The sequence below is a fragment of the Ambystoma mexicanum genome, chromosome 6p (assembly GCF_040938575.1).
Source record: "Ambystoma mexicanum isolate Mex_15411 chromosome 6p, UKY_AmexF1_1, whole genome shotgun sequence".
Taxonomy (NCBI): Eukaryota; Metazoa; Chordata; class Amphibia; order Caudata; family Ambystomatidae; genus Ambystoma; species Ambystoma mexicanum.
The window spans coordinates 1,316,528,068-1,316,554,464 of NC_090935.1; the positions used below are offsets into that span (position 1 = coordinate 1,316,528,068).

Genomic DNA, 26,397 nt, shown 5'->3' on the forward strand with positions numbered 1-26,397 from the left:
GTGTGGAATTACACGCGGGCAGGATTCCCGCAGTCCGGACCAGCCACGCTTGAAGACAGAGAACGCGTGTGAATTATCACGCGAAGGGATAGCTCCAGGAATCAGCGTGTGGCGGAACACACGCTATTGAAGGCCCAAAAGTAGCTGTAGAAATATGCCAGGATGCAGATCAGAGGTTCAGCTACACAACGCCAGTAGATTCGATCAGAAGCAGCAAGGGAAGTTTCTACGCTGCTTAAATACGTAACACCGTAGTTCACGTGACGAAGCAAAAGTCACGTGAAGTTAGCGACGTGAAAAGTGCAAACGTCGTTTTCCCGGTAACGTATCGAATATCCTCCATTTGGAGTAGAACGGTCTAGCTGTTCTACTAGCGTAGCGTCCAGCATGCATGACACTCAATGTGAGAGAAGACTAACACCCGAGCCGTATACCTGACATGTTGCAACACAAGGGTCAGGCAGAGTCAGGCAATTACTGATTATTACACACACCTGACTTCTATCACACTTTCCAAACAGATAAAAGGCGGAGCATGAAAGGACACTGTGAGCAAGGCAAAACACACGAGAAAGCAGCAGCTCAGAGATGGCATTTTAATACGAGGAGAAAGACGGCAAGACCAGAGAGGGTTGCAAGGAGGGAAGTGCCTTTGACCTTTTCAGAGGAGAACCGCTAATTTCATGGGCCCTCGAGAATAAGAAACATAAGACCCGGAATTAAAGTGCATTGTGTGTCGGAGGTACCCAGGGCTCTCATGCGTCGATAGCCAAGGTGGGGAGGAGTGATTGCCGCCGTGGTACTGTCCTTTGCTCCTACAGCAAAGCAGTGGCAGTAAATTCAGCTCAGCCGGTGAGTCGGGGAGACTGATAGCAGACCGGTCTGTGTTAGAAACAAGGTTGCAAGCGGCAACTTTGTATTAAGCTATTTGAAGAAACTGTTTGTGAAGCGTATGGGATGAGCAACCCAAATATAATTGAACATACAAGGAGTAAATTAAATTTTGAAGCCAAGATAAATAGCATATACAGAGTTGTCCTGCACCACGTGGGTGCTCATTCGAAAGGCTCTGTTAGGTATCCAACTGACAGGTGGCAAATGTGAAATGTGAATTGGGAAATCGAAGTGGTCCTGCAACAGGTCAAGCTAAACTATGTGCACATTCGAAAGACTTTGATAGCTAATACGAACGGCAATTGGTCCGAGCCCGGCTGAGGGAGACTGGTTGTGTAAGAGGAAGGATCTGAGCCTGGCTGAGGGGGATCCGGGGTGATCAGTGAGTCACCTGAGAAAGGATAGTCACTGAACATTGGAGAAGGGGATCTGAGCCTGGAAGAGGGGGATCCAAAGGAATGATTGTGGTATAAAAGGGATCTGAGCCCAGCTGAGGGTGATCTAGCGTGAAGAGTGAATCACCTAACTTGAGTGCTTGAAAAAGGAAAGGAACTTTTTGTTTGTTTTTAGTACATCAGACCCTCTGCATCAAGAGACTTTGATAACTTAAGAGACTTAAGCAGAGAAGGCCCTGATGCTGGTAATGGAGCTGTGTCCTCGTGCCGAAGAAGCCCGACAGTGGGCTCAATGCGGCTCAAGTGAACCGCCTTGTCCCGTGCTGAAAACATAGGGAAGGGAGGCCAACGGCCTGAACATCCTGACATATAATTTTGTGAACACTTCTTTCTTTTTCAAGAACCCTACCCTACACTATTTGTATTTAACGGTAAGGATTGGCAATAGGTTTTTTAGTATAGGCCCTTTTATTTTGACGAGATTCCACTAGGACTGCATTATTATTATTTGATAGTCGTAGCTTGTAGCATCTGTAAATTTAGGATTAGATAGGCGTTTATCACACCCTTGTTAAAGTTCAATAAACACCTGTGAACTGTGGTCACTTGTGTCTGTCTTACTATTGATGCCATGCCTTTCTTAGAGTGGGCACCAGGAATGCCCGATACAGGATAGTGGCAACATTTAATGCAAAGATAATCGTTAAACATTGGGTGAATCGGTAACCCATGAGCACAGAGAGCAAGATAAATGTATACTTTATGCTTTTATTCTTTTCTTACTTCTGCAAAATGCCTATTGTCTGGCTGCTGAAAAGGAATAAAAAAGTAAAAAAATAAAAGGGTTATTAGGGGAGCCAAGAAAACCCAAACGGGCAGACGCTCCAAAGAGGCTCCTCTGAAGTAGGTCTGTCAGTGGGCCAAAGGACTTTGGGGAGCCCAAGAAACATGAAAGCTTACAAACAGAACTGGTGAGAGCGATAACCTGGAGGGTTCCAGTTTTAAAGCATCAAACAAGAACAATGTTAAGCACCAAGTCAGAAATGGTGGAATTGGATTAAGAAAACCTTTTCTTCCTGGAGAGAAACATATGGAATTGAGATTTTGCATATAGAACATGCAGAGAAGTTATGAACTGTGTTGCGAGACATTGATAAACTTTTAAAAACTCTTGGAAAAGTAACCTTAGTGATTGGGCAAGATAGAGGCCAAAGACAGACACTATTGTTCTGGCGTCCTTTTGTTGTTGTATTTTTCCTAAGTGGTAGAGCCAGTTAACCAACAGGATTTGGACTAAGTAATATTTAGTTTGGACCTTGACGAACACACTTACTTCTAGTTGGTTAGGCAGGGAACTTTCCTCATAGTGGTAGGACTAGATGGGTGTTATATTTTTATTTAAATAAACATCCTTAAAACATGGCATATCTGTCACAACCCTCGCCCAAAACCCCCTCTGGCAAACCCATTGGCCAGGTGGAGTCAGGACTCGGGCCTCTAGAGCCTGGCATCCTCTTCAAAAGCCCTCATGGGGCCAGTCCTGGCGCCTATGGCACCAGGCTCATACACCATGAAAAACAATGTGCTTGGGAACTACTTTATTGTATTGTCAGCCAACATGGAGGCATCCACATAGCTTTGTTCGTAAGAACCAAGCTATGCGGTCTAGTGTTTTGGGTGTGGTAGCCTAGGGACTACTTTACCTGGACTATTTTGTTGGGGCTATTTAAACCACACCCGAGCAAGACAACACGCTTCAAGTTACTTTGCAGCTTGCAACGTGACGCTCACCGTGTCCAGCTATTCCCTCGAACCTCGGAGAAGCAGAACCTGCAAGGAGACCAAAAGGAACATCATTAGCAGCAGCATCTTACCTGCAGTCTTCATCTTTAAACACTCGCAGCTACTGAGAACAGCTTCCTCGAATCTGCACGCCTCCCGGACAGAACGACCTGAAAGAGGAAGATAGATGCAACATTAAAGAAAGCAGTAGAGACATTTACAAATTACAAACTGCTCAAAAGGCTTACCTGGCTGGTCGCCTCTCGGCTGGCACCACTCCGGACATTCCACTCGCGCTGAAGAACACTGCGACCTACAAGGAAGGAAAACACAGGTTAGCAAAGACAAGACTTTGCAGCGCTGCGCATAGCGCTTACTTACCGCATCATAGCGCTCTTAATGCGCCATCATTTACCAGCGGGGCTCAACCAAGCCAGTTCGCCGCGCTGAAGCTCCGCATACCTAAGGGAGAAAAAAGAGACATTTTAAACAAAGAAAGGCATGCAGGATAGCAACAAAACTAAAGAACAGCAATAAGACCTACCTGAACAATATCAAACGAGCCAGCATCAGTGAAGTAACTGGACCGCACTCGCCCATGAAAGACGACGCGCCCCTGCAAAGAAGGCAGGACGGAGAGCACGTCTAAATCTACCACAGGGTGAGGAGAGGGCGCCAGAGGGACTGAAATCATATGGGGTAGAGGGAGAATACTTACTCCAGTCGGTCAGTCTTGAACACAGTCCCTGCTGTATTTTCAGGCAGAACCTTCCCCGCAGACCACATCAGGGCAAAGCTGAGAAGCATACCAGCGAGTAACCCGGCTGGGTGGCGTCCCTGTGGATACCAGGTGAGCGTAACAGAACGCAAAGCCTACCATAACAAATCCACCTAGGCGCCATGGAGACATCAGAAATGGACCAATTAATAGGAGAGCTTCGTGCTGAGGCTCATTCTGCCCGACAAGAGACTAATGCCCTCCGGAGAGACCTAATAGTGACCAAAGAACGCACTGAAGACATTAAGAGGCAATACTTGCAATCACAGGCAGGACAGATGCCTCTACCTGGAAGCAATCCAACAATTCAAAAACCCGCCATACCACCCACTCCGGTACAGATCACGTTACCTGGAACAGTGCCCCTGGCACCACCAGAAAGGTTCTCAGGCGACCCACGGAAGTATGCGGCATTCATAAATCAGTGCCGTCTTAATTTTCTTTGTAGGCCTTAAGCATTTCCAAACGACCAAGCTCGGCAGCTTTTGTCTTATCATACCTGAGTGGTAGTGCAGCAGATTGGTCGGTGCTGTTGGTAACCCATGACAATCCTCTATTACATGACTTTGAGGGGTTCCAGAGAGAAATGGAAAAACTTTTTGCTCGCCATACCCAGGAACAAGCAGTAGACAATGAACTATTGTCTCTCCGACAGGGGAATCAGGACTTGTTAACGTGCATTGCTACCTTCAACAGACTGGTTGCCGAAGCTAGGTGGCCAGAAAACAAAAGAACCACGTTATTCCATCGAGGCTTACGAGTCGAATTAAAGGACGTCTTAGCCCAGGTGGTTGATCCACCCAGAGACTGTACAGAATTCATAACTCTGGTCGTGCAGCTAGACCACCGGTTGCAGGACCGAAAGGCAGACCTGTCTAAGACAGACCCTCGGACCGTGTATGTTCGACCAAGGGAAAACACACCCTGTGTACCTGAAAATGCTGTAGAACCCATGCAGATTGGAGGGATACGGCCTCCATTAACAAAACAAGAGCGGGACAAAAGAAGACAACAACAGCTTTGTTTGTATTGTGGTAAACCAGGACATTTCCTGAAGGACTGTCCATTAAAACCCCCAAGAAGAACAGTCAGGGCCACAGAGAAGGATCAAGCTAAGGAATCGGAAAACTACCAAGCTCGACAAACGTAGAGGTCAGTTTGTCGAGCGAGAAGAAAGAGTTGCTGACCTCGCACTTTGCAATACCAGTGATCTTAATTAACCACCAACAGTCGTCAAGAATGCATGCCGTTGAAGCATACATCGACAGCGGAGCAGTTGGAAATTATATTGATCAAGAACTGGCAGCAGAGATGGGGCTTCCTTTGTGTTCTAAGCCAACTATGGACAAGTTCACCACCGTGGATGGGACTGAAATCGCTTCCGGACCAGTAACCCAGTGCACAGCAAGGGTAACCTTGCTGTGCCAGGACGAACATCGGGAGTCTATTTCATTCGATCTCATCAAGGCACCTCAGTTCAGGCTAATACTAGGGATGCCATGGTTGGTTGCTCACAACCCTTTGATAGACTGGCGGGCATGAAAATTAACCTTCCCCGGTGACTGCTCCCCTGCCTGCTATTACCAAGAGAAGAAACCTGACGTCTGTATCCCCATGACTCCCGGAGCAACAGTATCAACCCTGGGAGCAACTAATACCTTGCCAAGTGAATACCATGATTTCCAGGATGTTTTCCGAAAGGACCAAGCCAATACATTAACGCCGCACAGGCCCTATGAATGTCGGATCGACCTTGTTCCTGGTGCACAAATCCCTTGCGGCAGGATCCACGCTCTCACAGAACCAGAAAACCTTCATCTGAAACCCTATTTAGACCAGTACCTTGCAAACGGGTTTATCCGTCCTTCGAAGTCCCCCACAGCCAGTCCTTTGTTCTTCGTACCGAAAAAGGGAGACTTGAGAACCTGTATTGACTACGGCGCATTGAACCAGATCACCGTGAAGAACCGCTCACCCTTGCTACATATCCCTGAGATGCTAGACCAAGTTAAAGATGCCCAGATTTATACCAAATTGGACCTTCGAGGAGCGTACCACCTGGTCCGAGTCAGAAAAGGAGATGAATGGAAAACCGCCTTCCGTACTAAGTACGGCTTGTTTGAATATCAAGTCATGCCCTTCGGGTTATGCAACGCTCCTGCGGAATTCCAGTATTTCATGAATGACGTCTTAAGGGTGTTAATTTATGTATGCGCCTTCGTGTACATAGACGACATCTTAGTATACTCAGCCTCGGAACAAGATCATGTCAGGCACGTTCGTTCAGTCCTCACCAAGTTCCGTCAACATTGCTTGTTTGGAAAGCTTGAAAAATGTTTTTTTCACGTCACCGAAGTAGAATTTCTTGGTTTTATCCTTACTCCAGGAGGCATCAGAATGGACGTGCACAAGGTAGATGCCTTTCTGAAATGGCCTTCACCGACGCCTCTGAAAGGGGTACAAAGCATGCTGGGCTTTGCGAACTTCTACCGCCGGTTCATCCCAGACTTCTCAGGTTGTGCACCCAATCACAGTACTATTACGAATAAAAAAACAATAAAAAGTTTGCTTGAACCGAAGAAGCAGAAGAATCCTTTCAGGAACTTAAACAAAGGTTTACCTACGCTCCAATCCTGCGACATCCTTGTCCAGACCTCCCTTATGTCGTTGAAACTGATGCATCCAGTCTCGCAATGGGGGCTGTCCTTTCACAGAGAGACCCGGAAACCGGCCAGCTACATCCTGTGGCCTTCTGGTCGAAAAAGTTCTCACCTCCAGAGATTAATTATGCCATCACGGACAAGGAACTCCTAGCTATCAAATCCGGCTTTAAAGCCTGGAGGCACTACCTTCTGGGGGACAGACACACCATTAAAGTCATCACAGACCACCGAAACCTGCAATATCTCAAAACAGCCAAGGCCCAGTCCTCGCGCCAATTACGGTGGGCCCTTTTCTTCGCCGAATATGATTATGCAATCACATTTCGACCAGGAGTCCGAAACGGAAAGGCGGATGCCTTATCTCGCATGGGCTTAGATGAAATAGTATATACAACTCCAGACCCAGTACCTATTATACCTGAAGACAAACTCTTGGGTATCACGACAGCCTTAACACAAGCAGAACTACGAAAAGAAATCCAAAGGACAATGAATCCTGATGCCTACCTTGCATGGCAAACTCAAGGAGAACAATATATCATCAAGGACCATCTACCCTTTTTTAGGGATCGCCTATATGTACCCAAGAAGGAATTACAACAGCATATTATTTCAAACTATCATGATTTACTGATCGAAGGGCATCCTGGGATGGCAAAAACCCTAGCTAAGGTGAAAGAGAACTTTTGGTGGCCTACCTGGCGTAAGGACATCATTCAGTATATTCAGTCCTGCGGTGTCTGCGCACAAAATAAATCACAGGAACAATAACCATCTGGTCTCCTACAACCATTGGACATTTCTCCAGTTCCATGGCACACTCTTTCCCTTGACTTCATCACTGATCTACCTCCAAGCCAAGGGTTCAACACCATCCTTGTAGTTGTGGACTTATTCTCGAAGATGGCCCATTTTATTCCTCTCAAAGGCCTCTCAGACGCAGCCACTTTAGCAAAAGTGTTCCTGGAGGGCGTGGTTAAGCTACATGGCTTTCCTTCGGATCTGGTCTCTGATCGAGGCAGCCAGTTTGTTTCAAACTTCTGGAAAAAATGTTGTGCAATGGCGCAGATCGACGTTCGACGATCTACCAGTCCCCATCTCCAAACGGACGGCCAAACCGAGAGAACCAATCAGACACTCGAGCAATATTTACGGTGCATGCTGCACCACGAACAAAGGAATTGGAAAGACCTACTATGGATAGCCGAAAATGCATATAACAATTCTTTGCATTCAAGAACGGGACAAACGCCCTTCTATATCCTTTATGGCAGACATCCACGTACCTCTGAACTAGACCTTCCAGCCAGCTTGGAAATACCAGCGGTAAAGACTCTACACACAACCATTACTCAGGCTTTCAAAAGGGCAAAGGAACACCTTATTCATGCCAAAGAAAAACAAAAGGGATTCGCCCACCAACACCAGAAAAATCCCCTGATTATCAAGTAGGAGACAAAGTTTGGTTAGCCGCTAAATTCGTACCCATCAAGGGAACCCGGACCTTTCATCCCAGATTCTTAGGACCCTATACCATTAAGGCAATTATCAACCCAGCAGCCGTGAAACTGGATTTACCAACTAATCTACACATCCACCCGGTATTCCATGTGTCCCTCCTGAAACCAATGCAACCCGGCACACGGATTGGGACACCACCTAAGCCCATACTTGTTGACGGAGAACAAGAATTCGAAGTCAAAGATATCTTGGACTCTAAATACTCTAGGATCAAGCTATATTATCTCGTCAATTGGGAAGGATTTGGACCACAAGATAGATCCTGGGAGCCCAGTGAGAATATCCACACACCACATCTAATCAGGAAATTCCATTGGAACTTCCCAACCAAACCTGGGCCAGACAGAAGGAACACCATGGGAGGGGCCTTAGGGGGGAGTGCTGTCACGACCCTCGCCCAAAAACCCCCTCTGGCAAACCCATTGGCCAGGTGGAGTCAGGACTCGGGCCTCTAGAGCCTGGCATCCTCTTCAAAAGCCCTCATGGGACCAGCACTGGGGCCTATGGCGCCAGGCTCATACACCATGAAAAACAATGTGCTTGGGAACTACTTTATTGTATTGTCAGCCAACATGGAGGCATCCACATAGCTTGGTTCCTAAGAACCAAGCTATGCGGTCTAGTGTTTTCGGTGTGGTAGCCTAGGGACTACTTTACCTGGACTATTTTGTTGGGGCTATTTAAACCACACCCGAGCAAGACATCACGCTTCGCGTTACTTTGCAGCTTGCAACGTGACGCTTACCGTGTCCAGCTATTCCCTCGAACCTCGGAGAAGCAGAACCTGCAAGGAGACAAAAGGAACATCATTAGCAGCAGCAGCATCTTACCTGCAGTCTTCATCTTTAAACACTCGCAGCTACTGAGAACAGCTTCCTTGAATCTGCACGCCTCCTGGACAGATGGACCTGAAAGAGGAAGATAGAGGCAACATTAAAGAAAGCAGTACAGACATTTACAAATTACGAACTGCTCAAAAGGCTTACCCGGCTGGTCACCTCTCGGCTGCCACCACTCCGGACATTCCACTTGCGCTGAAGAACACTGTGACCTACAAGGAAGGAAAAAACAGGTTAGCAAAGGCAAGACTTTGCAGCGCTGCGCATAGAGCTTACTTACTGCATCATAACGCTCTAAATGCGCCATCATTTACCAGCGGGGCTCAATCAAGCCAGTTCGCCGCGCTGAAGCTCTGCATACCTAAGGGAGAAAAAATAGACATTTTAAACAAAGAAGGGCATGCAGGATTGCAACAAAACTAAAGAACAGCAATAAGACCTACCTGAACAATATCAAATGAGCTGGCGTCAGTGAAGTAACTGGACGGCACTCGCTCATGAAAGACAACGCGCCCCTGCAAAGGAGGCAGGACGGAGAGCACGCCTAATTCTACCACAAGGTGAGGAGAGGGCGCCAGAGGGACTGAAATCATACGGGGGTAGAGGGAAGATACTTACCCCAGTCGTCAGTCTTGAACACAGTCCTGTATTTTCAGGCAGAACCTTTCCTGCTGACCACATCAGGGCAAAGCTGAGAAGCATACCAGCGAGTAACCCGGCTGGGTGGCGTCCCTGTGGATACCAGGTGAGCGTAACAATATCTTAGTCCGACAACTCCTTCTGGTTCGCCACAATTCCCATCAAAGCAGGTCTTGGGCGACCTAGATAATGTCCCTCACTGGCAACCCCACTAAACAGTGACCACTGCCTCCTCAGGAAGCTCTGTAGCAACCGCATCCGCATTGTTGCTTCTGGGCCTTCTGAAGATGCACGACATCATGAGTCCTATCCTCCTTAACAAAACAATCACTGTGAGACCATTTCTGGTCGGAAGAGGGCAACTATGATGTGAATGATTGTCAATCTATCTGATGGTGGGAAAGCCTTGCCTCGTTCCTTACGCAGAAGTGCCCCTGTAAGCATTTGGAGGGGGTAAGAAAGAACTGTTGGGGTTTGATGTAGAAACAAACTGTGAAGATTGGACATCATAACTACCAAATTTAGGCCCCACATTTGATCTGATCTGGTCTGAAGGGGGCCATCATCGAGGTAGGGAAAGACATATAATTATTTCCTGTGCAGATTTATCACCACCACCGCCATTACCTTTGTGAATACACTCTTGGCTGAGGTGGGACTCAATGGGAGCATTACAAACTGGTATTGAGTACAACACATCACAAAATAAAGATATTTTCAATGTTTGGAGTAGATGGGATGTGAAAGTATGTGTCCTGCAAATCTAGAGATACAAGTCAATCCTGATGTTACAAGACATGTAGTATCTGAGCCAAGGTGACCATCTTGAATTGGCCCTTTCAGAGGATCCTGTTGACTTTCAGGTCTAGGATGAGTGAGCCCTCCATTCTTCATTGGAATCGGGAAGTAACAGGAATAGCAGGCCTTTCCGACTTACTCTGATGGACCAAGTGCCACTGCTCTTCTTCAGCAGAAGCTGAGGTATTTCTTCCAATACATTGTGGAGGTGGGAAAGGCAAAGCAAGGGTGTTTTGGAAGGGCTTTGATAGGAAAGTAATGAATTAACACTGGTCTAACAACTATGGGACCCATCTCTCTTGTATTTTGCTGCCATGCCTTCTTGAAGCATCAAACGCTATCCCCTGCAGGGGACTTGTGATGTATTAAATGTACAACTTAAAGCAGTTTTTCAGCTAGACGTACAGAATGAACAGAAGCAGAGACATGATATTTTATTTTGTATCGCGCTCATACACGTGTTTCAGAGCGCGACAAGGCAAGGGAGGGGAACAGTGGAGAACACAACAACAATCTTTCTAGGCCCAGTGACATTGAGAACACGCAAGTGCATGGGAAAGGGACAGGGGAAAAGTGCATGGAAGGGGAAAAGTGGAGAGTGCGGGGCAGAGGAGAAACAGATAAATAATAATAAATAAAAATAAATAGATAGATAATTGAGGCAATAAACAGTGGTAATGCAGCCAGCAAGTGCTGTGTATACGGCAGCAGAGAGGGTAAGTCTGATAAGTGCAGACAAAGAAGAAATGGGGTGTGGGGGACTGTATGGGTACAGATACAGACCCCAGTGTGAGGGGTGGCCAGGAGGCAGTGCAGGAGGGTGGCTGGGTGAGCAGGTACCTGGGCCCAGGGGACAGAGGGTGGCCTGGTGCACAGTGCCAAGAGAACAGAGGAGAAGGGGAGCAGTCAGAAGCAAAGAGGAGAGTCTTGAGGTGCTTCCGGAACCAGAGATGGTTCTCCTCACATTTTAGAGTGGCAGGGAGGCTATTCCAGAGGGAGGTCCCAGCCGAGGACAGAGATCTACCCCCTGCTTGTTTCTTTGAAAAACGACTGACCCTGAGGGAGTTAGAGAGGTAGAGGAGGAAAGAGCTCATGAGGGGAGGTATTTGCGGAGGGATAGCTGAAGATATTTTGGACCCACGCCCCATTAAGCCTTGTGGATAATGCAGAGGGTTTTGAATGTAATTCTTGCATCCACTGGAAGCCAATGGAGAGATTTCAGAGCTGGAGAGGTGCAATCCCAGGGCTTGAGGCCAAGGACAAGTCTTGCAGTCCTGTTCTGGATTAGTTGCAGAGGGCGGAGAGTGGAGGCAGGTAGTTTTAGAAAGAGGCTGTTACAATAGTCCATCCTAGACAGAACCAGAGCTTGGGAGACAGTGAGCTTCTGGGGGAAGGAGAGCAAAGGCAGAGTACCTCTGAGGAGGTGCAGTAGGAAGTTTGACTTTTTAGAGACCTCAGAAATGTGGGCAGAGAAGGAAAGTGTGGAGTCAAAGATGACCCCGAGGTTCTTAGCCTCGCAGGTGGGGGTAGGAGGAGGGCCAAAGGAAACTGGGCAGAGAGTGAGGGGAAAGGATGGTGAAGGTGTGCCGATGAGAAGGATCTCTGTCTTGCTGGTATTCAGACAAAGATCATTGGCGGCACACCAATCTTGAACGGCAGTAAGGCAATCAGAGAGGGAGAGGAGGTGGCCGAGAGCAGCCTGAAAATGAGTTGAGTGTCGTCAGCATAGCAATGGAAATTTGAGCAAAAAATGGCAATGCAGTGGGTGAGAGTTGCCAGATATTGGTTAAAAAGCCAGGGCGAGAGGTTAGATCCCTGGGGAACACCACAGGTAGAGAGGAAGATAGATGATAGGAAGGACCCAAGTTGGACCTGGGAGAGTTGATCAGAGAGGAACGAGGTTAGCCAGGCCAGAGCCTGATCAGTGATACCCAGGTTATCACAGAGACGGTTGAGCAGGATGGTATGATGGCCTGCTTAGTTACACCTCTAACTCTGGAGGGTCTGTAGAGATGCCCCCTTTGGTGGGCTCTTGCTGGCATTGAGACATGCCTCTCCCTTTTTATGGGAAATAGTATACCTCCAAATTACAAAAGCAGCAGAATGTATTAAAGCAGAAGGAACAAGTTACTTACCTGTAACTGTTGTTCTCCAGCATGGGTCTGGCATGGATTCACATGCTCATGAATATTCCCCGTCGTCAGGCTGGGAATCCTCGGTAAAGAAAAAAAAAACAGTATCAGTTTCGTTTCTGATCTGTCTTTCGTAGTAATAACCAATCACTGGTCTCTGCGTCATACTGACCACAGCCAATGACTGCCCTCTACCTAAGCACCGCCTCTGGCAGCCATCTTCAGATTTGGAAGCACGTGAAGTGGCAGTATGACCAAGTGAAGAGCCGCAGAGGGGTAGGCGGGAGGGTTCGCATGTGAATCCATGCCAGACCCATGCTGGAGAACAACAGTTACAGGTAAGTAACTTGTTCCTTCTCCAGCATGGGGTCTGGCATGGATTCACATGCTCATGAAGAATACATAGCAGTACACACATGCACAACCACGGGAGGTGGCAAAGGCTCAACATTAAGCAGTACATCAAACTCAACATTAAGCATCTTACCTCCTCACCAGGCTCACCTCAGGCGAACAGGTTGCGCAGCACTGCTTGGCCGACCCTGGACTCCTCCCTGGAATCCCGATCGACGCAGTAGAATTTCGTGAAGGTGTGCGTCGACCTCCACGTAGCAGCCCTGCATATGTCCAGCAGGGGCACACCAGAAAGGAACGCCGTGGTAGCTGCGATCGCTCTGGTGGAATGGGCTATCGGACAGGCAGCGGTCGGTTTGCCAACCGATGACAGTACATGATACAGCCGGAGAGCCATCTGGAAATGGAAGCCTTCAAGAGAGCCTTCCCCTGATTGACAGGTCCAAAGTTCACAAAGAGTTGCGACGTCTTCCGAAAACACTTCGTGCGGTCCACGTAGAACTTCAGCGCTCTAGCCACATCCAGCGAGTGCAAAGTCCTCTCAGCCGGCGACGAAGGCGACGGGAAGAACACAGGCAACACCAGGGTTCGTTGAGATGGAAGTCCGACGGTACCTTGGGCATGAAGGAGGGGTGCGTCCTGAGCACTACCCTCGTCTCGTGAAAAGTGAAGTACGGGGCCTTGCAGGAAAGGGCCTGGATCTCTCCCACCCGTCGTGCGGAGGTGATGGCCACAAGAAACGCTGTTTTCCACGACAGAAACTTCAACGGGGCCGAGTGCAGAGGCTCGAACGGAGGTCCCATGAGCTTGGTCAGCACCACGTTGAGCTCCCACGCCGGGGCCGGAGCCTTCACCGGCGGGAACGATCTGAACAGTCCCTTCATGAACTCTTTCACCAGACGATGAGACCACAAGGACGTCCGGCCCGTGGTTCTGGTGTATCGGGAGATCGCAGCAAGATGAATCTTGATGGACGCGTGTGCCAGTCCAGCTTTGGCCAGCGTCAGCAGGTACGGCAGTACCTGGGGAGCCGTAATCCGTAGAGGGTTAATCTTCTGTGCGTGGCACCAGACAGAGAACCTCTTCCATTTGTGTCCGTAGCATTTAAGAGTCGAGGACGCCCTGGCCTTTGCAAGAACCTCTCTGCAGTCGGCCGGTATGTCGTATCCTCCAAACTCTAGCGCTGCAGGAGCCAGGCCTGCAAGTTCAGCGATTTCGGGTCGTGGTGGAGGATGGCGCCTCCTTCCCTGGAGAGTAGATCCGCGTCCACCGGCAGCTTGATTGGCGGGGACGCTGACAAGTCCAGAAGGTCCGGGAACCATATCTGCCTCGGCCACGCAGGTGCGACGAGGATCATCCTGCACCGTGACCTCTTGAGCTGGTTGACGAGCCGGATTAGCAGTGCAAAGGAGGGAACGCGTAGAGGAACAGGCCCTCCCAGGGGAACGAGAAAGCATCGCCCATGCTCCTCGCCTGGGGAAACCTGCTGGCGAACCTCCGGCACTTGGAGTTCGTCGCCGTCGCGAACAGGTCGATCTGGGGTGTGCCCCACCGTCGGAAGAGGCGATCCACTAGATCCTGCCGTAGTTCCCACTCGTGGCACGAGTGCAGCTCCCTGCTGAGTGAGTCGGCGATGGTGTTTTTTATCCCTGCCAGATGAAACGGCACCAGAAACATCCTTTGGGCGACGGCCCAATGCCACAGGTCCTGCGTCTCCTTGGACAGCGCTGGGGACCTGGTTCCGCCCTGTTTCCTGATGTAAAACATGGTGGTGGTGTTGTCGGTGAAGATCCTCACCACCTTGCCCTTGAGGGACGGAAGGAAGGACCTGAGGGCCCAGAACACTGCACGGAGCTCCAGGACGTTGATATGGAGGGACTTCTCCGTCGGGAGCCAAAGGCCTCTCGCGTGCAGATTTTCGGTGTGCGCTCCCCACCCTTCCAGGGAGGCATCCGTGGTCACTGTCTCCTGGTGGTCTGGGGTCTGGAAGTCCATGCCCGCTGTCAGATGCGCGCGGTTGCCCCACCACCGGACTGCTCGGCGGAAACTCTCGTCGAGTGTGATCCTCTCCTCGAAGCCGCCCGTCGTTTGGATCCAGCGCGCGTCCAGGAACTCCTGCAACGGGCGCATCCGGAGCCTGCACATGGGAATGAGGTAGATGCAAGAAGACATCATTCCGAGGAGAGACTTGATGGACCTCACCTTGGCCGCGTCGGAAACCAACATCCGCTGTACCTTGCCCAGGATGGACCCGGTCCTTTCCTCCGACGGGGAGGCCAGAAGGGACACTGTGTCGAGCTTCGCTCCCAGAAACAGTGCGTTTTGCGCGGGTACCAGGTGGGACTTGGCGTAGTTCACGGAGAATCCCAGGTCCGTGAGAAGTTGGACGGTCCTTGCCGTGTGCTCCACGGCGAGCTCCCTCGTCTTGGCTCGGATGAGCCAGTCGTCCAGGTAGGGGTAGACGTGGATCCCCTCGCGGCGCAGCTGCGCCGCCACCGGTGCAAGGCACTTGGTGAATACCCTGGGTGCCGACCGTAGTCCGAAGGGGAGGGCTTTGAACTGGTAGTGACGCCCTTCGCCCTTGGAACACAAACCTGAGGAATTTTCGGTGCCCCTTTAGGATGGGAATATGGAAGTAGGCATCCTCCAAATCCAACGACGACAGGAAGTCTCCTTCCTCCAGCTGCCCCAGGACATGCTGGAGGGTGACCATCCGGAACTTCTGCGCCTTGATGAACTTGTTCAGACGTCGCAGGTCTAGGATGGGGCGCCATCCTCCCGTCTTCTTCTTCACGAGGAAGTATCTCGAGTAAACTCCGGAGCCCCGAAGCCTCTTTGGGACGAGTTCGATGGCGCCCTTCCTGAGCATCGCCTTTACCTCCAGGAGAAGCTGAGGGACGTGAAGCTCTTTCCTGGCCACGGGGGGGACGCGCGGGCACCTTCTTTGAAACTCGAGCGCGTGGCCCCGGGCTAAGGCGTCCAGCACCCAACGGTCGGTGGAGATGGACTCCCACACGCTGACGAAGCTCGCCAGCCGCCTCCCACCGGGATGCTTCGGTGGGGGCCCGACCCCACGGCCGGTTCAATCCTGTTTCGACGAGGCTTTGCCGCCTTGACCTCCTTAGCGACGACGGCGGGGTCCGCCAGACTTGCCTCGTCCTCTGTAGGCCTCCTGAGACGACGAGCGGGCCGCTTGACGGTAGGTGGAGAAACCGCCGCCGGAACCTTTGGAGGCGCCCTTGCCTCCGCTGCTCCGAAAGGGCGTCCGTCGTTGCTGCAGAACCCCAAGGGCCCGGGCCGTCTCAGTGTCCCCTTTAATGGCCTCAAGGGAATCGTCCACTGTTTTCCCAAACAGGTTGTTCCCATCGAACGGCATGTCCAGGACTCTGGTCTGTACGTCTTGACGGAAGTCCGTAGCCTTGAGCCATCCACGCCGCCTAAGGCACACGCCGTTGCCCAACTGGCGAAACCCAGTGTCGGCGATGTCCGTCGCAATAGTGATGGCGTGGTCCGACGCCACCTCACCTTCCTGTAGGATCTCCAGGGCATCCGCCCTCTTGTCGTCCGGTAGGAAGTCCAGCAGGGGAGCCAGTTTGTACCATAGCTCCCTGTCGTAGCGGGCCACGATAGCCAAGGCGTTGGCCGCTTTAATCGTCGTCGCTGCAGACGAGATGACCCTGCATCCCATAGCGTCCAATTTCTTTCCCTCGCCGTCCGGTGGGGAAGTCGATGTGGAGGCCGCACCCCCCCCCCCCGCTTTCTTCCTGGCCGCCGCGGAGACGACGGAGTCCGGGGTAGGCTGCGCCCGGAGGCACAGGGGGGCCGCGTCCGGGACCCGGTACTTCTTCTCGTACCGGTCTCTTCTAGCTGGCGTCGTGGAAGGGTTCTTGAGGAGGGCGAGGCCCTCATCCCAAATGTCGTCCAGTAGAGGCACCGCGAGGACTGTCTTCCTCTTGGCCTCGCGCCGTTGATAAAGGAATCCTTCCTTTTTCTTCTCCTCAGGGCAGAGTTGGAAAAGCTTGGATGCCCTGGCGATCATGGAGTGGAACGATCCAATCTCGTCGGGCGGAGACGCCCTGGTGGGAGGTGACGAATGTAGATCCTCGTCGTATACCTCGTCGTCCGTACCCGTCGCTGCCGTGTCAGTCCCCGTATCATCCCCTCGGGTGGACGGGGAGGAGGGCTGGACGGGGCGCGACGGCTGAAAAGGAGGTGGAGGGTGAATCCTTCTTTTCTTGGGCGGGGGAACACCAGAAGGTCCCGGTTCAGGATCCCCCGACGGGAGAGGTTCCTCCGTCGGCAACGGTAGTCTCGTCCTTATCTCTGAGCATAAGGACTGTATAGCCAACAAAATGGCCGCCGAGTTGTCTTGCGGCGCTGGCAGAGGGGAATCCGACGGGCGATCAGGGGCCCCGTCGGCACCCTCGACGATGTCGTCGTCACCTGCGTCGGGATCCATCCCGACGGGCCGGTCTTCTTCCACGCCAAGGCCGTGGCTTAAGACCTCGATCAGCTCTTCCTCCGAGGTTGAGGCCGAATCTACGACGACGCCCTGCCCCCCCTTTTTCTTCCCCGCCGGGGATTTCACGGGGGTCCTATCGATGGGCACAAAAGAGGACTCCCTCCGAGGTGGCAGGGAGACTCTGAGCCCCGAGGTCGCCACCACTGGTGTAGCCTCCACAGGCTGAGCCAGGGCCGCCGCGACAGTATCGATAGAGGGCTTGGCCGGATGGATTAAGGCCTTCACCACCTTAGGTGGGCTCACCGCCTTATCCTTGAGGGGGGGGGACACTGCCTCGCTCCCCCTCCGATGGGGCCTTCGAGCTCGACCGGGGCCTCTCCAGGAGCTTCGCCGGGTGCTCGCCTTTCCTCTTACCCGACCCAGAGCGTTGGCTCGTGGCTGATGGTGCCGGGGAGGGTGCGCCCTGCCTGGCGCCCGTAGAGCCCGACTGTTCGGCACTCCCGGTGCCAGCGGACTCGCGGTGCCTGGCCTTGTGTTGGACCCCCGTCGCCGGGGCGTCCTCAAAGGTCTTAGAAGACCGCTTGGATTTCTTCCTCTTCTTCTCGCCTGACGGGCTCTTCCCTTCCAGCCAGTTGACAAGACGTTGATGGCGGTCCTTCATGGTCCGCTCCGACATATTGCCGCAAAACGCACAGTCCTTCTCCACATGCGTCTTGTCCTCATGTAAGCAGTAGAGACAAAAGGAGTGTTCGTCCTCCTTAAAGACGTTCTGCAGCTGGCATCGAGAGCAGATCCTAAACAGCTTTCCGGGCGTCGAGCTTCCCTTCTCCTGGGCCATGTCCGGGCCTGAGAAGCTTCTGGAGTCCTCCAAAAGCGTAGCTCGACGAAATCTTCACCCTTGAGGGGCGCAGACGAATCCGACACGGGTCCCCGTTGATCGGATGGAGAGTCGGTGGAGCTTGTGGCTCTTTTGACCGAAAAAACGAAGTTTTTGAGAAAAAACGTGAAAAAAATAGCACTAACGCTCGAGAGCAATAGCACGAGGATCCCAACACATGAACGTGCGGTAAAAATCTGAAGATGGCTGCCAGAGGCGGTGCTTAGGTAGAGGGCAGTCATTGGCTGTGGACAGTATGACGCAGAGACCAGTGATTGGTTATTACTACGAAAGACAGATCAGAAACGAAACTGATACTGTTTTTTTTTTCTTTACCGAGGATTCCCAGCCTGACGACGGGGAATATTCATGAGCATGTGAATCCATGCCAAACCCCATGCTGGAGAAAGACCTAACTTTCTAGCTGCCTGGCGAATGTCCTTCTATTTTTGGAGACTCTCACTGTCTTTTTCCCAAAAAGGTCTGAGCTCTCAAACAGCATGTCCAACAGTTTATTTTGCATATCCAAGGTAAAATTACTAGTGCACATTCAGGAATGCCTATGAATGACTGATGTGCCCTTAGATCTTCCAACACAGGCTCTTAAGTCTAGGCCCAGACTATTCCTTGCAGAGTCCTTTCCGTCCTGGATTAGTTGCATGGATGGACTCTGAAATTCAGAGGCTGAATGCATGCCTGTAGTCTCAGTTGCCTCCGATAGATAATGTGGAAGTTTGGCCCTGAGGACTTTAAGTACATCAAGTAAACACTGTGCGCACCCAACAGGTCTAGTTTTTGGGATTCCCAGTCAAGGGAAAGCAAGGAGAAGGTGTTAGCCTTGGTGCATGAGTTTGCCACCTAGATTACAAGGTCGTCTGCAGAGGGAGGAAGTGTTATAAGCTGAGGATCTCCCGTACCAGCCCTGTGTTTCTACATACTGTCTTTATCTACGATGGGATTAGATGCAGGTCTGTCCCAAACAAGCTTTAATTTGTCAGCCCCTCTACTTAGAATGAACATGGTTCAAATAACCTGTTCTCTGGAATTTCTTCCACTCAGGAGGGTCAACAACCATGTTTCAGCTCTTTGCCATCTTCACAGAGGAAAAATATCCATTTGTATAGAAGACTGGTCCCACCCACAAGGGCAGGGCAGGACCGAAATGCTAGGCAGTTTTCTTCTGAACAAGAGTACCATCAGCAACCCCAGACACGTGTTTCAGCCTTGGTGGGCCTCCTCAGTGAGGAGAAGCAGAGCATCTCTAAGGCACAGTGAGCAAGGGGTCCACGTCTATATTACCCTGGGTTACTTAGGGTGACACCTCAAGTTTTACAAATTAAGCACGGGTGTGGGAGTCCCTCTACTGAGAACAAACATGGTTCAAATAACCAGTTATTTAGAATGTCTTCCTCTTAATAGGGTCTACAACCACATTTTAATTTGTCAAAGTCCAGCTAAATGGCAAAGCAGGAATATTTGAGGTCTTTAGCCTCAGATTATCAGTAATGGCATGCACAGGTATCGCTTCGAAGAAGATACTACATTTAATATGTCGACAGTCATGGAAAACACTGCTTTGTAACGGCCGAAGTTTGGTCCTAAACTAGTAATAGGGTATTGTGCAATTTGAGTCAGGATAGGTGTCGAGCATGCTCACCCTGAAGCTCTTTTTTGAATTGCAATAAGGAGTCAACAGAATGATCATACAGTAGCTCATGAATTTCTTGGCATGTCTGATAAGCATTATTATAAATTGAAAGGTACTCTTTGTTCCTTTTCAATATGTCCTGTGTCGTGGAATTTTCCTGGACAGAAAAGGTACAAGGAGTGTGGTCCGTCACTGAGCTTGACCAGTGACAGTCTACACAGGTTTTAAAGTGGGGTTTAAGTGGAGATACTTTTAAATATTTCTGTTACGGTTCATTGCCATTCCACTTATCTTCTAGGAAGCCATACGCGCCATGGCTGAAGAACCTATCCGCGTTGGCAGTTAAGGGAAAGGCAGCCACCTCAGATATCATGGCATTAGCTGCGTCACCAACATGGGAGGCTGCCATGTCGAGAGCACAATGCATGTGCAGGGGACAAGTGGTTGGGAACCCTGAATTCACGCTGCGCACACTTGGTTGGTTGCTTGGGGAAATGCCAATGGAGGGGCATAAAAGATGATGCATTGAGCTAAACTGAGAGTCACAATTTATCTTCCTTTTGTTGAGGAGACACTGTTCTCCCCTTTTCTAGCTCCCTTTTGTCTTGCTCGCCTTGCTTTGTTGTATGCCCTCTGGCCTTCCTGCCATCTGTCCTCTTCACTGTGTTCTGTTGTTCTCCTGGTTTTCTGCCATTCTGCTTCCCAGCCTAATTCTTACGGACCACTTCCACCTTTCCATCCGTGATGGTGGTGTGTTACCCCATCAGTGCTTGCACTGTCCTGACATCACTTTAATCAGGGGTGACACATTCCTTAGTGGTGTTGGGAGAGGTTCTGTCCCTTCTGGACAAAGATTATATTTTGACCAGGGGAGAGGAAGGCCCTAACTCACTACCTACCACCCGGAACTGGCAGGGAACAAGTCAACTTGGAGACATGGGATTGTCGCCAGTTCTGGATAACCGGTAATAAAGCGTAGCATGACAATTAAAAAAAAATCACAAGTGATATCATAGGTTATTGAGCGTTCCGGCAGAAAAAGGAAACTGATGAAAAATGGCACTGGCGGCTCTGATCATATATAACTAACATCTTTCTGGCAAAAGATGGTGACAACGAGAGTACGGAAACCACAGAGAGCCACCTGGTGGCTACAAAAAAGTTTCCGGAGCAGACTGCAGGAGGTTGGGTTTTCACAAGTTAAGGAATATGTGGATAGAATGTGTCCATTACAAAAAAATATTAAACTGTGGTGGGCTGAATAGGTGAACCATTATTCAACAAACAAAAGGAGGTGGCCAAAAAAGATAACAGTATTGGATTGTTGTGCTGCTTTAAAAAGAAACATATAAAATGTAATCTTAAAATTAATACCTTCTCTTTCCTCCTGAAGGCATAGATTTAGTTCTTGAATTGTAGCTTTATCCATCACCACATGCACTTTCATCAGGTCCAATTCCTCTTCAAGGTTCATTCTGTATGAATAACAAAAAATATGCATTAAGAAGCAAAAACAGGCAATAGGGAAAGGAAATTGTGCAACTATATTCAGCACAGTACAGGAAAAACACATTTCAGTTATACGAAAAGAAACGGTCTAATCTCAATCTAAAGGCAAAATATAATTTGTATACCCTACACCTATAACTGTAAAGAACAAATTACCTCTCGGCAATGTTCTTTCTGATGCATTTTCCTCATACAGATTCCTCAACTATTATATTAGTATTCCAGCAGAGCTGATCTATGGAAGCTTTTCCATCACCAGGGGGCGCAGCGAGGCACTACATCGGCTCAGCCTGGCGCCTCAATGAGCCGGACATGGCCTCAGAGCCAGTATACATTGAAGCGTGACACAGTGTCACCTTAGCTCCGCCATTTTTCCCTAGCACCCCACAGCTGAGGTACAGCGAAAAAAAAGATGCGCCAAAGAGGGGCAGGATGGTAGGGCATCAGGAATCTGTGAGAGTAACATCCATCAGAAAGAAAATTACAGTTAAGTAATTTGCTCTTCTAATTGATTCCTTCCGCCAACGGATTCCTCATCCACAATATACTTCCGAAGGAATCCTTGGATCTTGAGGAGAGAAAAAGGACATCACCTAGAGCAGAAAACTCTAGACGGCCCTGCTGAAGTGGGCATCGTGCCCGAAAGGAAATCCAAGAAGTAATGCTTTACAAACATGTGCAGAGAAGCCCAAATAGCTGTTTGGCAGATATTCAAAACAGACTGCAGAGCATAGGTGGCAGCCAGACTTCTGCTAGAATGAGCCCTGAGGCCTTCAGACACATCCTTCATAGCCAGATCACAGCATTCTGAGATGTGAATAATAATCCACCTCGACAAGAACTGTGTAATCACAGCCCTGTCAGCACGGGCACCAGTATAACCGAAAAAAACTTGTCATCCTTCCTGACATTGCTAGGCAGCGAGAAATAGTAGCTGATTGGTCCAGCTGATGGACTATCTCCTCTGCCTTGGAAGGATGAGGCAGAGGGAAATAAACACTGGCAGATGGATCTTCTCAGAGATGGAAATATGAGACCATCTAATAAGGTTTCCCTCTCAGCATCTCCTTTTCTTTCAAGAAAACCAAATAGGGAGTTTTAACAGACAACACCTGGAGCTTACTCACCCATCTCACAGAACTGATGGTAACCATAAAAATCACCTTAAGGTAAAGCAGTGTAAGAGAACATGAATGCAGGGGCTCTAACAGAGTTCATAAGAAATGTTAATACTACATCCAAATCCGATGCTGGAACCACAAACTAGCGTGGATGTAATTTACTGCACAACCCCAGTAAAAATTGCATAACAGTGAGGATTGTAATGTAATATGGCATTTGTATAGCGTCTAGTGCCATTGGTATGCCCTCAAAGCGCTATAGGTGAACACCCTTGGAGGCGTTCCCCACTCTCCTTCAATTTTCAGTGCCCTACACGGAGGCACTTACAATTGGGTTTGCACCCCACTCAGAAACCAAATATTCTAAAATCAATTTGGAGTATAAGAACATCACGATTCGAGCATTCGCTACTCTTCATAATTACTGAAATCACACACACACCTGACTTCCATCACACTTCCCCACACGGATAAAAGACGGAGCACGAAAGCACATGCTGAGCGAGGCAAAACACTGGAGGAAGCAGTAGTTCCGAGACGGCAGTTTAATACGAGGAGAAAGACAGCAACACCAGAAAGGGTTGCAAGGAGGGATTTGCCCCTGGCCTTTTCAGAGGAAGAAAACTGCTACTTTCACGAGCCCTCGAGGATAAGAAACATAAGACCAGGAATCAAAGTTGAAGAAAGGGGCATTGTATCTCGAAGGTACTCGGGGTTCTCCTGCATCGATAGCCGAGGCGGGGAAGAGCGATTGGCGCCATGGTTCTGTCATTGGCTCCGACAACAAAGCCGCTCCAGTGAAGTCAGCACAACTGGTGAGTCAGGGAGACCGATAGCAAACTATTCTATGTTAGAACCAAGGTTGCAAGTGGCAACATTGTATGAAGAAATATGCAAAGAACAGAATTTAAGACATATGCAACAAGTCACGCAAATATAATAGAATATCCAAGGAGTGTAAGGAAGGAATGGTATCAAAGTAAGGCAGACACAAGTGATCACAGTTCAAGGGTGTTTATTAAACTGAAAAAATGGGTGAGATAAACACCTAATCTAAACCTAAATCTACGATGGGACCAAGCTACGATCATCAAATAATAATAATACTGTCCAAGTGGAGTTTAGTCAAATAAAAAGGGCCTATACTAAAAAACCTATTGCCAATCCTTACCACTATGCTATAAAAATGTGTGGGATAATGTTCACAGGAAAAGAAAGAAGTGGTCACAAAATGATAAGTCAGGATGTTATGGCTGGGGTCTCCCTTCCCCAAGTTTTTAGCACGGGACACTTGAGCACAGCACACTCCTGGGCTTCTCCGGCACAAGGTTACAGTTCCTTTTCTCAATATCTGGACCTTCTGTGTCCAAGTCTCTTTCATGCAAGGTCTCTTGCTTCAGAGGCCCTGATATGCCATTAACAACAAAAAAAAAAGATAATTCTGCTAATCTTCACGTCATATGGTTACTTCTCACCCTTGGATCCCCTCAGCCGGGCTACAAGCCTTCTCTCAAAGTTAGCCTCCCTCAATTGTACTTAGACCAACCACTCACTGTGGACATCCCACAGTCTGGTTCAACACTTGCCCCATTTACACAGTTCACTTTGCTTCCACTATGTGCCAAAGACCTATGAATGTACAAGGGGTTTGGCTTCACCCTTGTATGACCACTGACACCTCACACCGGCCTTCCCCCTAGGGCCTTTTGGTACTTGTAGTTTCAATAATCTTAGTTCAATAATTTCCTTGTTCAGGAGAGGAGCACCAGACCTTCGAATGAGCCCCCACGTGGCCCTGGACCACTCTGTCGCTAGTGGCAATTTCAATCACAAAGTTCCCAAGTGTCTCCCTCTACCGGGCTCGGAACCTGATCCCAAAAGTGCTGTCCAAAGGTCCACAAGGGGTCTCCTTCTGCCGGGCTTGTGCCCTCTTACAAATTTCACAACCTTCTCACCAAGAAGGCTTCCCTCAGCTGGGCTCGAGCCTCCTTTCAAAGTTCACAATCCACAAAAAGGGTTTTGGGACTTCAAGTCCCAGAATGCACTGTTAGGATTTTGCTCCCACTTCTCAGCTCCCCAAAATGGCAATTTCTGGCGTTGGAAGCTGCAGGATCTAAAAGGGGATACTGTTCTGAGGTCAGGGTATCGTCTGCTGACCCTCAGAGACATGGGTTCGCCTGACTGGCCCAGGGGAGGAGTCTTGGTGTGGGTACTGCCAGGCAACCCCAGCTGGCCCTGGTCTTGCCTTCTGGAGCTACAGCTCCCTCTCCACAGTGCAGTCTCTGGGACTCAAAGGGCCAGTATCAGGGCTGTTTTCTCCTCCTCCAGTTCTCCCAGGGTCTCTGCAGCTCTTTTGGTCTTCCTCTGGCTTCGTGCACTTTCCAGCATCCCCAACTCGCTCTAATTGTGCTTTCCTGGTCCGCCTCTTATACTTCGTGGGAGTAGTGATTGGATCCAGGTGTGAGTGGTTGGAAGGGAATGCCTGACTCTGCCGGTACTCGTTAGTGGAACAACATGGGGGTTGCCCATAGGAGTTAATGGCCCAGGGATTCTTATGGGTAATCCTTATTCCTCCGTTTTCTTCCTCTTCTTCGAAGTATTTAAAGGACAGAGTGAATGAAGGAGATTGCTGGGAAATGTAGTGAGTTGTAGACTTTGGGGGAAAATTGGCTGAATATTTAAAAAAAGATTTGTCAATAAAAGAACAGGGATCATGGGACTTGTAGTGTTCGACTGAAGTGGAGGGCAGGTTATTGTCAGAAAGGTGGAAACAGATGTATCATTGTGGATGCATGAGTTTTCTCCTGACGTTTCTTAAAGGAAAGCACTGGGGTAGGAAGGGATTGTAGTGGCACTATCCAATAAAGACTGGGTGGATGTCGTGTAGGGATGTATCGCAGAAAAAGGTATACTGCGTCTCGCCAGAGGGCGTTCCATCCACGGTCCCCAAGGGCCCCTTGCCCAGGTGACCCTCCCTCGCTTGTCCACCCTCAGGGTCGGGATCCAAGTGCGATGGCCCTCCCCTGGCCACCTGAACAAAGGATCCCCGGGGTCTACCAGTGAGAACACCCTCAGGTTTATCACAGGAATTCAGGAACTTTTTGAACTGTGAACAAATTAGATGCCATAAACAGAGTGGTCCAGCACCACGTGGGTGCTCATTCAAAAGTCTCTGTAAGGTAACCATTTGAGAGCGTAAAAACTGTAAACTCTGAAATTCAAAGTGGTCCTGCAACGGGTCAAGCCAAACCCTGTGCACATTCAAAGGTCTTCAATAGCAAATAAGAACTGTAATTGATCCGAGCCCACCTGAGGGAGACTAATTCCGAAAAGGGGATCTGAACCCAGCTGAGGGGTGTACAGGGTGAAGAGTTAATTTGCCTGACTAATACTTGGAAAGGAACTCTTTTGTTTGTTTGATACATCAGGCCCTCGATCAAAAGACTTTTGATAACTTAAGAGACTTGGGCACAGAGGGCCCTGATGCTTGTGACAGAACTGTGTCCTTGTGCCGAAGAAGCCCAAGAGTGTGCTATGCTCAAGTGAACCACCTTGTCCTGTGCTGAAAACGTGGGGAAGGGAGACCAACGTCCTGAACAGCCTGACTTATTTTATGAATGCTTCTTTCTTTTATATGAACATTTCCCTACACTATTTGTAATTTAGCAGTAAGGATTGGCAATAGTTTTTTTTTTAGTATAGGCCCTTTTTATTTTGACAAGACTCCACTATGACTGCATTATTATTATTTCAATGGTCGTAGCTTGCTCCTATCTTAGATTTAGATAGGCTTTTATCACACCGTTGATAAGGTTCAATAAACGCCCTTGAACTGTGGTCACTTGTGTCTGTCTTACTTTGATACCATGCCTTCCTTGCATCTGCCTCGCTCAGAGTGTGCTTCCGTGCTCCGCCTTTTATCTGTGTGGGCAAGTGTGATGAAGTCAGGTGTGTGTAATGATCCGTAATTGCCTGACCTTGCCGG

The 26,397-nt window shown here is 49.4% G+C and overlaps 1 protein-coding gene across 2 annotated transcripts in view; it reads right to left on the reverse strand.

Moving 5' to 3' along the window:
• Positions 1-26,397, reverse strand: part of CNTLN (centlein) — a 2,346,865-nt gene that overhangs the window by 1,011,627 nt on the left and 1,308,841 nt on the right. For both annotated transcript variants that reach the window (XM_069625978.1, XM_069625977.1), the window contains exon 14: positions 21,157-21,257. In XM_069625978.1, the coding sequence (XP_069482079.1) occupies positions 21,157-21,257 (101 nt within the window). The remainder of the gene's footprint in view (positions 1-21,156; positions 21,258-26,397) is intronic.